Source organism: Rattus rattus, chromosome 4 (assembly GCF_011064425.1).
Source record: "Rattus rattus isolate New Zealand chromosome 4, Rrattus_CSIRO_v1, whole genome shotgun sequence".
Classification (NCBI taxonomy): Eukaryota; Metazoa; Chordata; class Mammalia; order Rodentia; family Muridae; genus Rattus; species Rattus rattus.
Window position 1 is genome coordinate 75,086,393 of NC_046157.1, and position 17,260 is coordinate 75,103,652.

General features: G+C 35.7%; 1 protein-coding gene across 1 annotated transcript in view; it reads left to right on the forward strand.

The window, feature by feature from the left end:
• Cadm2 (cell adhesion molecule 2) overlaps nt 1-17,260 on the forward strand; it is a 938,204-nt gene that overhangs the window by 447,731 nt on the left and 473,213 nt on the right. Inside the window, exon 2 of the mRNA XM_032899174.1 lies at nt 14,006-14,047. Within this exon, the coding sequence (XP_032755065.1) occupies nt 14,006-14,047 (42 nt within the window). The remainder of the gene's footprint in view (nt 1-14,005; nt 14,048-17,260) is intronic.

The window sequence follows — 17,260 nt, forward strand, 5'->3', positions numbered from 1 at the left end:
GATGTTTAGTAGAAGTAAAACAATCTCTTTTTTGAGCAGACTTTGAAGATCAATGGGGAAAAAAAAACTGAATTTTTTTCCTGACCTCATTGGGTTGCTGAAAGTGATAGTCGATATCCATGACTACATATTGAAGCAATGAACTTTCATTCAAATGGAAATATGAAGACAGACAATATATGTGAAATATGTATTTACTGTTAGAAAGTATTAAGGATGTAAAAGTGAAGCTCCTCAAATTCTGTGGTAATCTTTCAAAAACTTAAAATATAATTGTTCATTGTTTTTATTGAATTAGAATTTAAAAGACACCGATATATTTGATGTAGAATAAGGAAGATTTGCTGAAACTATTGTTTTTACTTCAATCCTTAACTTGGTTCAGAAACAAGATGGAATATCAGAGCAATGTAGGGTAGGAGAGCAGGAAAGAAAACCAGAAGGACAAGCAGACAGATGGCTTAGTGTGTAGGCAGCTTGCTGTGAAAACATAAGGGCCTGAATTTACATCCCCAGTAACCAAACAGATTTGATCTCCTTAGTGCACATCAGTGACCAACTAGGGGCGACACAACTAGATCTCTGTAGCTCTTTGACTAGAGAGTCCAGGCAAGTTGATCTGGTTTAGGCTCACCGGTGGGATCCACACACAATTTTGTGTAGGGATATTCACACACACTAAGATACAGAAAAACAAATGTACAACACATATTAAATAAAGCCAAAGAAATTTGGTTTTTAAATATTATTTCTCATATCTAATGATAATGGGAATTGAACTCAAAACCTTTATTATATTCCAGCACAAGGTCTACAACATAATTGCATGTACAGTTAAGTATTACGATATGAAAGTTTAGTTTAGCTACTAGGAAAGATTATCTTTCTTCTATTAATCTGTCTATAATATTTTTATATTTAATTATTTATCTACTAATCTTTCTTTACTTTCATATATACAAATTTTTTATACATTTTATCATTATTTGTTGATTCTATATTGGTAATCTATTACATTGGTTACTTCAAATACATAGGTTTTGGGGGTATCTTCAAGATCGACAGTGGGTTAGGGCAGTGGATCAGTTGGTAAGGTACCAGAATTCAGATAGGCGTGATGGCCCCATGTGATCTCAGAGACTGGGAAGCAGAGACAAGGAAATCTGGGAAGCTAGAGCAGAAAAGTTAGTGAGCTCCAGGCTCAGTGGTTCTTGGCCTCAGTAAATAGATAACAATTGAGTAGTACCTCTGAGTACACACACACAGACACACACACAGACACACACACACACACACACACACACACACACACACACACCTGAAGGCATGCGTGCCCACCCCCCCCACACACAAAGACATTCATATTCATACCAGACACACACTCATGCACACATGCTCAGGTATGCATTCATGTGCACACACAAAGTTCCTATTTCCACAACAGTGAACACTCATACCTATATTCGTGCATACCACACACACATATGCAAAGCATAGAATCTAAACAAACAAAAGTTCACATGGACAATGTCAAACAATTTGACAAACAGTGACAATCAATTTGACTTTTAATCTTCAACTAGCAATGCCTTTTTTTAAAAAATATACATTTTAATTAAAATAAAATTACCTTATTTTCAGCCCTCCAGTTCTTTCCAGGTCTCTTCCTTCATCCCTCCCTGGTTACCATCACCCCAGATTCTCAAATTGATAGTCTCTTTTCCTTGTCATTGCTATTCCTATTTGCAGTTGTTCGTGTGTGTGTGTGTGTGTGTGTGTGTGTGTGTGTGTGTGTGTGTGTGTGTGTGTGTGTGTGTGTGTGTGTGTGTCTGTGTGTGTGTGTGTGTGTTTGTGGAAGCACAAAGTGTAAATACGACCAACCAACTCATTTTGTTGCTTGCACATATGCTAAATTCCAGAAAATATGCATTTTTTAATCAGTTGAGTGGGAAATACTCTGTCTCTTTGTTAAGGTTTAATCGTTGCTCATTTATTTGCTTAAAATGTCTCCCAATGTTATTTTGAAGCTATCTGGTATTTCTACCTTTAACCAAGTTGTGACTTCTCTTGTGGAAGGAAAGCATGCCAAATAATATGGGATAAAGATGAAAAGGGTTACGTTTCTGAATTAATGAGGCTGCAAAGACTGAATAAAGTCTAGCAGTTGGCCTGACTGTGAAGTTGAAAGCCAAAGAAAGGTCTAGTCAAGTAACTTCAAATCGGGAAAGTGCTATTTCTTCCACAGCTAGAGATTTATTATAAATAAATACTGAAAATAAATATTTTAAGACATAGTCGTTATATAAGATGGATTTTAACAGAAACACATAAAACAAGGTCATGCTGACCAAAAACTTATGTGCCAAAGCTTCACAAAATTCTTAGCTTTTTTTTTTTCAGTGAATAATGACTCAATAGACCTTGTGTCAGTGTCCACTGTGACTTTCGTAACTACAGTGAATATAAATTTGTTTGGATGTGAATATAAATTGATTGGATATACTTTTTACCTACACATTGAGTTTTATTTAACTTACTAGCATTTCAATATGTCATTTAAAAGGCAGCGATATTAATAACTGATTTCCATATTAATTTTATTAATACTATAAATATTAAGTTTTAAGCTATATTGTTGTATAACATCTTAAAGACTTAAAAATATTTTTCATGTATTAAGAACATATGAATTTTCATGTTCCTGACACTCGATTTCCATCGACTCCCATCAATATTTCCACAGTGTCAGGTATAATATAGTAAGAATTAATATTGCAAGTGATTTCAAGTAAAGAATACACATGAGTCATTGATTGAGTAGAGGACACATTACTGAAGTGGAAATACTATAAACACAGAATTTATACACTTATTTTTTCAGAAATTCATTCTCTAACTTTTTTTTCACTGTGAGGACCATATCTTGCTGTCTTAGTGAATAAAGTTCATAACCTTGTGCATTTCAGGGGCTTCTGAAGAAAAAAAAATCCACTTAGACTATGATAAAGGCTTACATTGTCATTTTCAGTGACTTTGGACACTAGCTAGTCATTGGCTGAGAAGGAGAAAGGAACAAGAGATTGTATTCTAATGATGAAGTCACCCTACATCCTTCAGATGGGTTCCTGATGTCATACATATCATAGAAAGAAAGAAATATAAGGAAAAAAGAAAAAGAAGAAAGCTTCCAAAGCTTATAACTTAATTATCTGCCACCATCAGTTTAGAAGGGCTTTTAAACATGTCCCAAATGTCTACCAAATTTTTAGCAGGAGTGACAGCAGATTTTTAAGTGAGGCTAAAAAAGCAGCATTCTTCCCAGAGTAAAAGTCTGACAGACTATGATGAATCACCTTATTATCGTGGCTCACATGACAAATGTACTTGATCAGTCTTCTTCCTGGGAATAGTTGAGCTTTTCCAGAGGCAAAAGTTAAAAGGAAATGAAAACTAACTTGTAATTCTATGTGTGACACATCAGTATTTATTTAAAACTATTCAAGAGAACTTTATCGATGACTGTTTATGTCAACAGAAAATACTTTGCCCATTCCTTCAATGTATAGTGGTTTGGTTTTTTTTTTTTTGAAGATTTATTTCGTGACTTTTTTAAGAAATGGAATACAGATCAAAGAGGAGGTATTTTAGCTTTTCTTTTTTAAGTCCCTCTGGTTATGTATCTCACAAAAGATCCTTAGATGTAGTGCCAGTGCCAATTTTCATAACGCAGTGGCTGCACATATATTCTTCGACGCCTAGTATAAAGAGTGCTCCATCTCGCATATTTTATATGAGTTTGGAAGTCAGTGCATTTAAGCCAACTTGGAGAACTGTTAGTATAGTTACACCATAAAATAATAAATTTCTTGTTTATTTAAATGAATAATAATTTAGAGATCAAGGTTTTTATTGTATTATTTTATTGTATTTCACTGGGTAATATTACTTCTGCTGGAAAATATATTTAAAAAAATCAATGTAACTGCCAAAATAATTGTGTTAATCGTGATGTTACTACTTAGAACAAGTTATAAATATGGATTTTGGTTTCAGAGTTTTAAATACATACCTACTGAGTGCTAAAATTTTGGGTCATTATTTATCACTTAACTATGGAAAGTTAGATACATCATTAGATTTATTCATAATTGCTTAACGTGGATATAATGCAAGAAAAACATTATGGCATTTCATAATTTTCTATGGAGTTATTCTAATCTCAACAATTTATTTTTACTGGATCATTAGGTGATATATTGTAATTTGTACACTTATAATACTAATGGGTTTAATACTTTTGGGACCTACTTGGATAGCCAGAGTTATTCAGGTTTTCCTCAAATGTTCTGCCACTTTTGAGTGTCCTCTATCTATGACAATGTCACTATAGGCAGGAGAATGCACTTTCTCATTCAAGGTTGGTTTTGAAATATTGCTTATGGTGTATATAAGTAAGAAAATGAATGGCTATTAACACATCTAAATTTTGCAAATTTTAGTAGAATATACAAAATTTTATTCGAACACTATATATACATATATATATATATACCGATAACATAATTTTTAAAAAAATATGTATGAAGAATGTTTCTCAAAAATAGGCTGTAAGTAAAATTTATGCTACAATTAATACAAACAGAAAAGAAAATAACCAACACAAGGAACCTTAGAATAAATCATCTCCCTAATTTACATGAGAAGGTTTTGAAAACTGCAGAGGAGTAATTTTAATCAGACAATTAAAAGAGAAGCAGTGAGTCTATGTTAGTGTTTTCTTGTTTTTTTGGTTTTTTTTTCCAGAAGTTTTCAGCCAGTTAGGGCATCTAGTCACCTTAAAGAACTTCTGCAATGGAGAACTAATGGTGACTATATACAGTTTTGTTTTCCTTGATTTTTGTCATTATTTTTAGAGCTTACCTTATAAGATATGAGGATATAAAACAAATATAAATGATATATTGGAAACCAAGTATAAAAATAAAAACTGACTATATATTATATTATCCTATATATTGTAGTATATATGTTTATAAATATTTGCTTGTCTACATGTGAAAGGAGAAAACCATCATAGAAAGAAGAAGTCCTACTAGATAAAGAATGTAACTAGTGTCATGTCACTAGTGCAAACAGACTAGTGCCAGCTCTCAGGAGGGAGAGGCAAGGGGATCCCTGAGACTTTAAAGACAGTCTAGTCTACAGAGCTAGTTCCAGGATAGCCAGGAATAGCAAACCAACAGCAGCAACAACAACAGAACGAAAGAAAGAAAGAGGAGAGAGAGAGAGAGAGAGAGAGGAGGGAGGAGAGGAGGAGAGGGAGGGAGGGGAGGAGGGAGGAGGAAGGAAGAAGAAAGAAAGAAAGAAAGAAAGAAAAGAAAAGAAAGAAAGAAAGAAAGAAAGAAAGGAACTAGAATTTATCTTGTGACACATCACAAATCAGCAGAGCATTAACTGACTGAGTATTCTCTCTCAACAAGTTATCTTAAATCTAATTAAATGGTACTAAAATTGTTTGTATTTATTGTTGCTAGGTTTTATTCACTAATTGTTTGGTTTATTTATTAACAGTTTGGTTTTTCTGTTTTGTTTGTTCTTTTGATTTGATATAGAATTTCTCTTTGAAATGAAACCTTGAATTTGAGATTCTTTTTTTGCCTCAGCTTCTGAGTGTTAACTTTATATATATTATATTAATATATATATATCACTTTTATAATCCAGACTTTTCATTTATTCACACATTTCTTTCTATTTCTTCTCTCTTTTGATTATAATTGCTCCATCGTTTTTCATTCGTGTCGAATGACATGTTTAATGCAGTAGTTATGGAACTTGGAGCTTCATGGCAGAACTGCGAAGTGAAGTAGCAACACTTCCATTTTTCATGAGCAGTGCTATCCAGGACCAATTATTTTGAGCATCTGAAGTAGTCAGAGAAGAACACAATCTGACAAATAAGCCAGTCGTCTTGGACTCCTGTGCTTCATTTCTTGAATGTTCCTTGTATGTTCTGCTTAGTTTAGCTGTTCTTTAGTGTGTAACTTTGGAAGTCAGCGAAAAGTCAAATTCAGAGAGGATCTAAATGGAAAACTCAGGGTTGGTCACGCCTGGTGATGGGAGTAAGTCTGACAACTATTTAGATTGTAAGTTGGAGCAGCATGCATTGTACTCCCCTCACAGCTTCCTTCCTGATGCTTTCTACAGCAAAACATCATCAGAGCACGTCTAGAAATATAAAACAACATATCGGGGACTTTGAAAGAGAAGATTTTAAAGTTCGCGTTGTAGTTTGTACATATTGAAGTTCTGATACTTAATCTAGAGTTTCCTTTGGCTTGGTGTTTTTGGAGCAATGTTCAATATACATTGATTGGCATATGCTTTATGAAAGATGAAGTATTGGAATATTTTTAATAACTAGTGCACTACAATATATATCTTTTTAAAAAGATTTACTTATTTATTATATATAAGTACACTGTTGCTGTCTTCAGACACAACAGGAGGGGGCATCAGATCCCATTACAGATGGTTGTGAGCCACCATGTGGTTGCTGGGATTTGAACTCAGGACCTCTGAAAGAGCAGTCAGTGCTCTTAACCTCTGAGCCATCCATCTCTCCAGCCTCCTACAACATATCTATATATGTATGTGTATGTATATATATATATGAATGCAATTACCAATATATAATTAAGCAGCAAAATGTAATAACATTTGTAATAACATAACACAGCAAATGTAAGCATAGGTGAAAACACTCAAAGATTTGACTTAAAGCACTTTACCACACAATAATTTATCACGAAATAGTTTGTGAGTTTTAAATACATTAATTATTACTAGGAAGATAGGTGCATAAAATTAAACCAAGATGACATATTTCTAAGCTTTTATTTGAATAACACTCTACAGGTAGAGTTGTAACTTACTTACTAATTCTGTTAAAAAAATGATGTGTATCTACTTTTTAAATGGAACAGGATAAAAACCACTATGAGGTGTCAATTTCCAAGTCACCAACTTCAACCATGGACTCTTGATGATGTTTGATTTGTATAGTTCCTGCTCCTCCCACAGGGCTTGGCTAAGTGAGACAGGAATTCCGATCACTCCCTTCTTCAGTGATATCTCATGATTTAGATCACTCCATTTTTCAGCGATATCTCGCGTACAGATTCACATGTGCCAATGCATTTCACAGTCCCAACCTACTGAGAAATACAGCTCTCTCAGGAGTGACCAAGGGGTTTTAACTGTAAGACCCCAACTATGCCTGTTACAAATTAAATGTTATAGTATATATTTTAAGTGGCATTATTGCTAACAAGAGTCTCTTAAATCTGCAAACATTGCTTGAAACGTGACTTAGATATGATTATCACATTGCCCGATATGCCTATGTAAAATAATATGAAAAGTTACTTTGCAATTATTTAATTACATTACCCTTAATATATAACAAGAGATAATACAGTAAGTGAAATCACAGAACTATTTTCAAGCCCATCTCAGAGTAGGCTTCCATGAATATGTTTTGTTTCCTGATTTGCATCTTTTGAGATTTGTAACGTAATATGATTGTAAAGTTGCCTATTAGAACTTTTCTTCGTTTTCCCGGTAAAGAACCCATCGCAGAGGTCAGCACTTCCAGGAACGGCATGGTTCCTGTGACCTGATTGCTCCTACTCTGGGGACATCTTATCATGGAGTGATCTGTCCTTAAGGCTTTGCTGCTAGTGGAATCAGGATGATTGCAGGCTTAGGACAATTCCTGGTGACTTTCAGGCATCTTTAGGTGATTTGGAACAGGACGATCGTGGGAACTGCTAACAGTAGGAGACATAGTTACTCTAATGTTAGTACTTTCAGGTCTGGGATAATGTAGGCTAAGTATCATGCATTTTAAGCAGACTCTATTTGCATAATTGTCATGCCTATATGCAGAGCAAAGCAGATATCTGCCCCCAAAGTAAAGGAGATAAACACAAAATAAAGGCAGTTATGCCATTCCAGGCTTCCTCTTTGTTACCTTGTGGGCTAAAGTGGAGGGTCAGTGCTTTTCTACAAAATGAGTTTCTAAGCACCCACTGTAATTGGACTTGAGAGCCATGCAGTGACCTTACAAGCCTTAATTAGAGTTAAAAAGAAGATTGCAGGACAGAAGAATTCTAAAGAGAAAAAAAAACAATAGCTTTTGATTGAGGCTAGTATATCCTTATCTGAGACTCTGAGTCCATTGAAAGCAGAGAAAGATACAATATAAAAGTCATTGAGCTTGTTTTGAAGTTAAGAAGAGATTTCAATTTAGTAGTTTAGATGTCAGAGATTCTAATGCATGAGCACAGAGTCGAAAAGGAATTACATAGGTGAGTAGAGTAATTCTCAATGGAAATAAAGCCTTTTACCCTAACATAATGTGTGTGAGTGTGTGTTTGTATGTGTGTGTGTGTGTGTGTGTGTGTGTGTGTGTGTCTATATCGATACCTGTATGTTTAGCAATAAAAGTAGCATCAGACCAATACCCAAAATCAAGCCAAATCATTGTTGTTTAAATTTTTACATGTGATTAGCAAATCCTAAATTAAAGCCACGAGATCCTTAAGACCAAATTCTCAGCACAAAAGTAGATTTAATTGTCCTAGGGAGACAACAAACAGGGAATAGGAGACAAGGACAGGAAACAGAGGACAAGGGAGAAGATTCAAGGGAGAAGATTCAAGGGAGAGGAGTGAAAGGGATGGATGCACAGGGATGAAGAGCATAAGACAGCCTCTGGGTAGAGAGCAGACAGAGGAGATTCATAGGCAAATGGCAGTTTCTAAAAGGATCAAGGGGAACTCCTTTAGGGTCAGTTGGTTTGTTTTGTTGTGCTAACAGTTGGTTGGTGTACTTCAGTGCACTGATAGCTGAACCTTGTTTGTCAGCTTCATGGGAAAAAAAAGTAGCCCCAAGAGGAAATAGACATTGGTCAGCTAGCTTTAGAAATGGAATGTAACCTTCTGGGGCAAAGGATGCAGAAGAAGGGCAAGGCCTGTCAGAGCCCTTCAATAAGGATGTTTCATGTATTAAATCTCACTGTAGTTGATGTTCTCATAAAGAGTGTGCTTCTTTTGAAAGAGAATAAGAAACACTAATCATATAAGAGGTAAAAAGAACATTAAATAGAATGTAAGAATTACTTGACCCAAACAAAATCGTTCTGAACTTTACCTTTTCAGGTTCACCTGTAGGCTGAAAACGCCTGAACTTTCTCCCCATCTTTTTCCCTATTCCCAAGCCTTGATCTTATACATTTAAGCATCAAGGAATTAAGGTGGAGAGGTGAGGAATTTATATAAACAAACACTAAAGAAAACAACTAGATATCACCACGCAGGGTTGACGCAAACTTTCACTAAATGCTGGGGCACACAGGAAACAGCTCTCCTGATCTCACTGTCATAGTCCAAATAGCAATGGTTTGTGTCCTGGGAAGCTCAGGTTGTCTGTTGAGAAAACTGGTATTCTGTTCCACTGAAGAATTCATGTTTCATCTTAGGTAAACACTCAATAAATGTGACATGTTTAGAAGATTCAAGTCACAACCATTTTACGTATTGGAGTCCACATATAATTTAATTTTAATTGTGGTTTTCTGCAATCTGAGTACTGAATGTGTCTTGGGTTAAAGGTGGTGGTTTGTTAGCAACATTCTATTTCACACATATCATGCAATGGTGAGCCTTTAATGAACAAATTGAAAGTGAGTTAAAGCTCATCTTAAATAGACTTTTAATTTTGAGCATAAACTGGCACAGTTTAAAATGATGCAATGGCCTGAGCAGTCTCAATATTCAAGCAGTGCTGAAATTAACATACTTTATCCTCATAATGAAGTACTCCAAATATATGGTAGTCAGTTTATTATAAAATAATGGCAGAATTTCCTTATACTGAAGTCACAGAGTGCCAATCTCCCTATAATTATGGTAATAACTTACAAACGTGCCCTCTCACGAGAATCTATGACAGTCTACAAATAAATAACAACAATGACAAAATGAAGCAATCTGGGCTCACTGCCCAGATTATCACAAAATATATATATATATATATATATATATATATATATATATATATATATATAAAAGGGAACAAAGAATGAGAATAAATACTTTGAGGACATATGAGTCTATGGATGGGGAGGGTAGATGTTACAAGTCAAGACCAATGTAGAAAATAACAATAGGATATAAATCTCCTTTATATACGCAGTGCATATCTGAGATCCCTGCCCTGTTCTGTGTTCTCTTAGAGAAGTTACAAAGGAAAACATCTGTTTTCCATTTGTGTGTCTGTAGGACACAAACAACTAAAGGAAACTGAAATTTACCTAAATTGTGCAGATATGCCTCAACCATGTTAATTAGAAAATCAGCAACTTCCAATTAGAAATTCTACCTCTCAAAAGAGACATTATGTAAAATGAATTACAGCTTTATTGGTAAATAGCAGTGTAGAATTGTTGTGCTATATGCCCAAAATTGCCAAAAATTGCTCCTTAATGTCCTATTGATGTAGCGTTCCAGTTTATTGAACTACAAAACACTGTTGCTTTCTTCCAGTTTTAATTTTAAAAAAGTTTAGTGAAATTTTTTTGTGCTTTGACTTGGCAAAGCATAACAACCAATCATTAAAAGAAAAAACAACCAACCAACCATACAAATAAGCAAACAAACAAATAAAAAACAGAAGAAAACAGTGAATCTTATACTTTTAACACACAGCCTTCTGGATTTTATTGAATATTAGTTTCACTAATAGTTTTTCATTATTTTATGTGATTGGCTCCATTATTTACTCATTGCAATCTTACTCAATTTTTACTACATGGATAGACCTTGCTCCAGACACAGTAGGACCGATGCATGCATGACTCACTCAGACTGCTACAGAAATGAAGAAGGACTGGACAGGTACAAGCCCCACGGGGTCAGAGTGCCGAGAGAGAGAAATGGAGACTGGTTTCCACATCCAAAAGCTACCTGCAATTGGTACCTTCCATCAAGGGACAAACTAATCTTCTACAACAGACTCTTACAGATCAGATTCACTTCACTTCTCTGTAGATAGCTACCGTGCCCAAGACTAGATGGATAATATAAAAGGAACTAAATGCTCTTCCTTTGTATCACTTTTGGTTTTGTGTGAACTTTTCTTTCTACTTTTGCTTATGTATTGCTTTATTTCATTTTATTTTTTCTAGGATATTTTATATGTTTACATTTCAAATGTGATCCCCTTCTCTGCCTCTCCCATTCTCACTCTGGCTTCCCCCTGCTTCTGTGAGGATGCTCCTACTTCCACCAACCCACTCCCAACTCAACGCCTTTGCATTCCCCTACATTGGGGAAACGAGCCTTCACACGATCAAGGGCTTTTCCTCCCAATGATGCTGGACAATGCCATCCATCCTCTGCTACATATGTGGCTGGAGTCATGGGCCCCTCCGTGTTTACTCATTGCTTGGTGGATTAGTTCCTGGGAGCTCTGATGCAGTCCGGTTGCTTGATACTGTTGTTCTTCCTATGGTGTTGTAAACCATTTCGGCTCCTTCAGTCTCTTCTCTAACTCCTCCATTGGGGTACCCTTGTTCAGTCCCATGGTTAGCTGCAACCATACTCATCTGTATCAATAGGGCTCTGGCACAGCATCTCAGGGAACACCCATATCTGGCTTGTGTCAGCAAACACTTCTTGGCATCAGCAACAGTAACTGGGTTGGGTAGCTGCATATGGGATGGATCCCCAGGTGGGGCAGTCTCTGGATGACATTTTCTTCAGTCCCTGCTCCACTCTTTGTCCCTGTATATCCTCCGGTGAGTATTTTGGTCTCCCTCGGAATGAAGCATCTACATTTTGGTCTTCCTTGTTTTAGAGCCTCATATGATCTGTAAATTTTTTCTTACGTATTCCTAGCTTTTCCGCTAATATCCACTTATCAGTGAGTGCAAACCATGTGTCTTCTTTTGTGACTGGGTTACCTCACACAGCATGATATTTTTTTAGTTTCATCCTTTTGCCTAAGAAATTCATGAAGTCATTGTTTTTAATAGCTGAGTAGTGCTCCACTGTGTAAATGTACCACACTTTCTGTATCCATTCCTCTGTTGAAGGGCATCTGGGTTCTTTCCAGCTTCTGGCTATTATAAATAAGGCTGCTATGAATATAGTGGAGCCTGTGTCCTTGTTATATTTTGGAGCATCTTTTGAGTATATGCCCAAGAGAGGTATAGCTGGGTCCTCAGGTAGTAATATATTTACTTTTCTGAGGAACCACCAGAGTGATTTCCAGAGTGGTTGTACCAGCTTGCAAGTACACCAGCAATGGAGGAGCGTGTTCTTTCTCCACATCCTCACCAGCATCTACTGTCACCTGAGTTTTTGGTTATAGGCATTCTGAGTGGTGTGAGGTAGAATCTCAAGGTTGTTTTGATTTGCATTTCCCTGATGACTAAGAATGTTGAACATTTCTTTATGTGCTTTTAGCCATTCCTGTGTGTGTGTGTGTGTGTGTGCTTGTGCATGTGCATGTGCATGTGCAGATAGAAATGCCCACAAACAAGAAAGAGAGAGAGAAAGAGAGATTGTGAGCTTCTTGAGTTTTTGTTGTTTTAGGTTTTTTTCTTTACAAACAAGCAAGAAAAAGAAAACAAAGTACATGAGTTTTGTTGACAGGAAATTGAGAAGATCTGTCAGGAGTTGGGTCTGGGCAGGGGAATAGATGTGGGTGGTTTATTTGTCTCAAGGCGCACAAGACCTAGTACACAAATTGCATAGACTCTAAGGGATGCTTGCTCACGAACTGTAGTTTGAAGGATTCCATATAAAATACTAAGGGATGTATTAAAATGTACATGGAAATTTCTTTTTCTTTTTTAAATTCATTTTCAGAAGAGTGCCTCAGTTCCCATTACAGATGGTTGTGAGTCACCATGTGGCTCTCGCAGAGTAGTCCATGCTCTAAATGCTGAGCCAATTTCAGGGGTCAAAGTGCAACAGGCTTTATTGTGCACTTGCCCACTTATAACACTTGTAAGGCGTTATGCTGATCCTTCCTTTTAGAGTTGGAATGTCTAATCTCATCTTTCAATCACCATATGTTGCATGTGGTTCCATCTCTAACTGGGGCTTTAAGTCAGTGGTCTACTACTTTCTCTACATGTTTAAGACCATGCGTTCAAATTCCCACATCAGCAAACAGTTAAGAAACAGCAAGAATAAAAGATCACAACACCCACAGGTTCAAATTCTTAGAAATATTTCAGCTGCTCTCTCTAATCTGGAGGTTTGTGGGGGGAAGGAGAAAAGTTCTGTTTTCCATTACAGTGCATGCTCTCCAGTATCATGCTAATAACTTAATTACTCAGCTGTACCTTTTATTATTCAAATATTATTCTAAGCAGAAATAGGAGGATTTCCAGACCTACTCTAGGTCTGTAGATTTCCACGTGATTCATAGCATAATTCCTCAGATATTTTGTCAGTAATTATCCTGCTTCTAACTAAGCCTGCATTGTCATATTTCCAGGCTAATGTGTCTATGTTGATTCATCTCATCGCTTCATTGAAACAGTGCTTTATTAATTCTAGAGGGTACGGTGATATCCAGATCTTAGTAGAAATGATACAATAACACCAAACATTGATGACATGTTATATTTGATTGATTGTATGCTAATGATAGGAGATAATTGACCAGTATTACTGTCTTCAACTCAATAAAAATATACGTGGAAGGACTGTTTTGCCTATGTGATTTTAGATACTGCTTGCCTTGTTTGATTTGGTCTCATCCATAAAGATCTCTGGGGAGCATAGTAAACTAGAGCTTGCCAAGACAGATGTGTTTTGTTTTGTTTTTGTCTACCCTGCCTTCTTCTGTTCATTGCAGACTTTGAAATGGTATCTCTTTGAAACTAACATCATGTTTTCTTTGTCTTCTTTCTTTTCATTTTTAGGTAAGCACATTAGCCATTCCTGTGTAATCAGACTGCATCAAGGTAAAACAAGAAAATGTGATATACTATACACATGTACACATCGCAAGTATTATATGGAATCAATGTTTAATATGTAAATGCATAAAATGTATAAGAAAATTATTAAAAATTCAGACTTCTTTTTTGCAATGGAGGCCTGAATATATGAATAGAAATATCATCATTAAGTTTTTTGTTATTCTTTTGTGATGCTGACACTCAAAGTTCATATACTGGAAACTCTTTTATCATATATACCATTAAAATTTTTTCATAGCTCTATACTTTATTCTGGCACTAGCTATTCAAAATTCTATTCTACCAGCATATGTTTTAAATATAAAATGCTTTATCATCACTGTACAATTTAATATTTTACAGCACGTTTTGGACAGAAATATAAACAGAAATATAATGAAGACATTTTCAAATTTGAATATAGTTCTTACGTACACTCTATGTAAATGAATGGGTTTGTAAAGAGCACATGCGTGACTTGAAGAACAAATTTGAATAATATTAATTGGTATTATTTATCATTCTGAAGATTCCTTATCAACATATATGAGATAAGCCTTTCAGGAAAAGAATTAATCATATTCTTAGGAGGAATATGACTAGTCTTTAAACTTTCTAATATAGCTTTCCCACCAGTATATCAAATTCACAGATAAGTTTATTTTTTGTCTGTCCATAGTAAGAGAAAGAAACAGTGAAATAACATTTGTGACAGAACACATGTTCTAAGAGATAATATGTAATGTTTATGGAATTCTAGGAAATTTTGTGGAACTCCAAAATAAAGGAATCCTTTCTTTACATTCACATTGATTATTCCATGTGGACTAGGAATCTAGAAGAATGCTTAAGTTTGCAAGGGTTCATTCACTCATATTTTTGTGTACTATAGGCAAAATTTTCAGAAGCCAAATTAGATCGATTTGGAAAAAGGCAACTATCTGAGAGTTAAATATCATTTATAGCACCAGAACTAAGAGCACTGGAGCTTCTGCCTGTGAGGAAAGAGAAGTAGGAGGTGAAACCTTACTAACTAAAACAAACAAACAATCCACAAAGATCTTTTAATTAGAAGACCTTTCATCATCATTTATAATTTTATGAAAAGAAGTAATTTTATAATTGATGTAACAAAGGCATTGTTTTTCCCCCTAGCACTTGAACCCTGTCATTCATGGGTAGAGTAGTTACATTTACTTTCATTGTATAATAATTTTGTTAAAGGGATGGGTTGCTTTTCTAAATGTGATAATTTCATACCAATTTTACGTTTAAAATTCTGTGTACATATGGCATGGGTAAGTATTTATAGCATGTCATTGAACTAGGAAAATAGTGTTTTCATCTCTGCCATTGTGGTGGCTCCTTATGTGCTTGCCTTTGCTTCACATTGAAAGACATTGGGACTCTGTTAAGTCACGTATGTTGTAGTTACTGTTTTGTGTCAAATTGGGAATGAATATTCAGTTTACTAAATACAGTCAACTTCTGTCAGTATAAATAGGTGTCTACAGATTAAGCAAATATGAGTTAGGGCCTTAGTATTTTCAATCATGAGTCTATGAAAAGACGTAACATCTGTCTGGTTTGACTAAGAAGACCAATGTCACATGGTCTCTCTTATCTTTAGATTTGAAACTTTTGTAAAGAATAACAACATTATTTAATGTTAGTTTTCTATACCTTATCATTCTACCAGATGTAAAACTCAAAGATCCGTGGTGAACTATACATTTTAATATGCATATATTTATTACACAGTTTTATAAATATCCACTATGTGGTCTAGCCATTTCCTCCTCCCCGGCTAACACAGTCCTATCATAGGTTCTTCCTCCCTGTAAATGTCTTCCTCTATTTATTGGGTTTGGTAGTGTGAAGTATTCAAGAGATGTTGATGAGAGCATATGTAAAATTTGATCTTGGAAACTAACTATTGGGACCTGGTGAGCTCACGCCAGTGTGCCATACCTCCCACTCTACCATAATCTTTCAGTTACAAAAAGGTCATCAGTATGAGTCATTGAAGGACTCATTGCTGATATCGCTGACAGGTCGTGTGGCCTGACTTCTCTGCACCCAGTGCCAGCGTGCACAGCTGCTGTGAGTCTGTGATTGTTCGGCAGTGTCATGCTTAGAAGATGATGTTTCAGTTCCACCCCTCCTTCCTGGCTCTGCCCTTCTTCCTACTCCTCTTCTGCAGTGTTCATGGATTCTTAGAAGGATTATAAGATGTTTGTCTTGAGTCAAGCCTTCAGCTATCTTTTATTCTCAATATTTCTACAGTCATGGGTATTTGAATTTACCTCCATTCCCAGCTAGGCGAGGCTTCCTGGTTTAAGAATGAGGCTAACCTTTCTGTGTTGGTATCAATACAGATGTGCTGGGCCTATCGGCAGGCTAGCTAAGCAGCCATCTTCACTAAAATGGATGGAACCAGAAAAAAATAATTCTTACTTAGATAATTCAGGCCTACAGAGACAAATACTGTGTGTTATTTGATATTTGGATTCTTCACTAGAACTTCGGTTTTGTAAGCCTACCTTAAAGTACTTTAAAAACACAAGAACCTACAAACAGGATAGTGCACTGAGAGGAGGGCAACAGAGACCATACCTCAAAGGTTAAGTGAGGGTGGAATAGGAAGAAGGTTGGGAGATGATGGAGAGTGAGGAATTTGGAAGAGTGTCAAAGAAAGCAAAGAGTGAGCAAAATCTCGGTAGCCTACTATTCAGTAACCAATTAAAAGGCATAAAAACGAATTTGAAGGCAAAACCTGGCACAACTTGATCTTACAGCTTCTAGAAGCAATGGATGATTAAACAAAACATCCCATGCTATGTGTATGACACCTATGTAGAAGTTGTTGGTCTGGTGAGCTCCAAAGGCTTAGAAAAGATACAGGCTTATAAAAGATGTAAAGCAATTAACCTGGACAAGGGTTAGAAGAGTTTCACTGCCTTGTAGCTCTCATAGTGCTGCATGGTATCTACATAAAGCTATGATAGTGTTATAGTATAAAACCATTCATGGAATAAATCATTGAACAATAACAGCAAGTATACAGGCAAATATAGGCATAATTATAATAATATCTTATAGGGGTAGCCAATCAATTCTTAGTCTGTTTTGGCCTTGTCCTATGGGAGGTAATCCTTGCTGTGCTATAAACCAAGTCTCAAATTCAAGACTGATGTCATTCATGTGTGTGTGTGT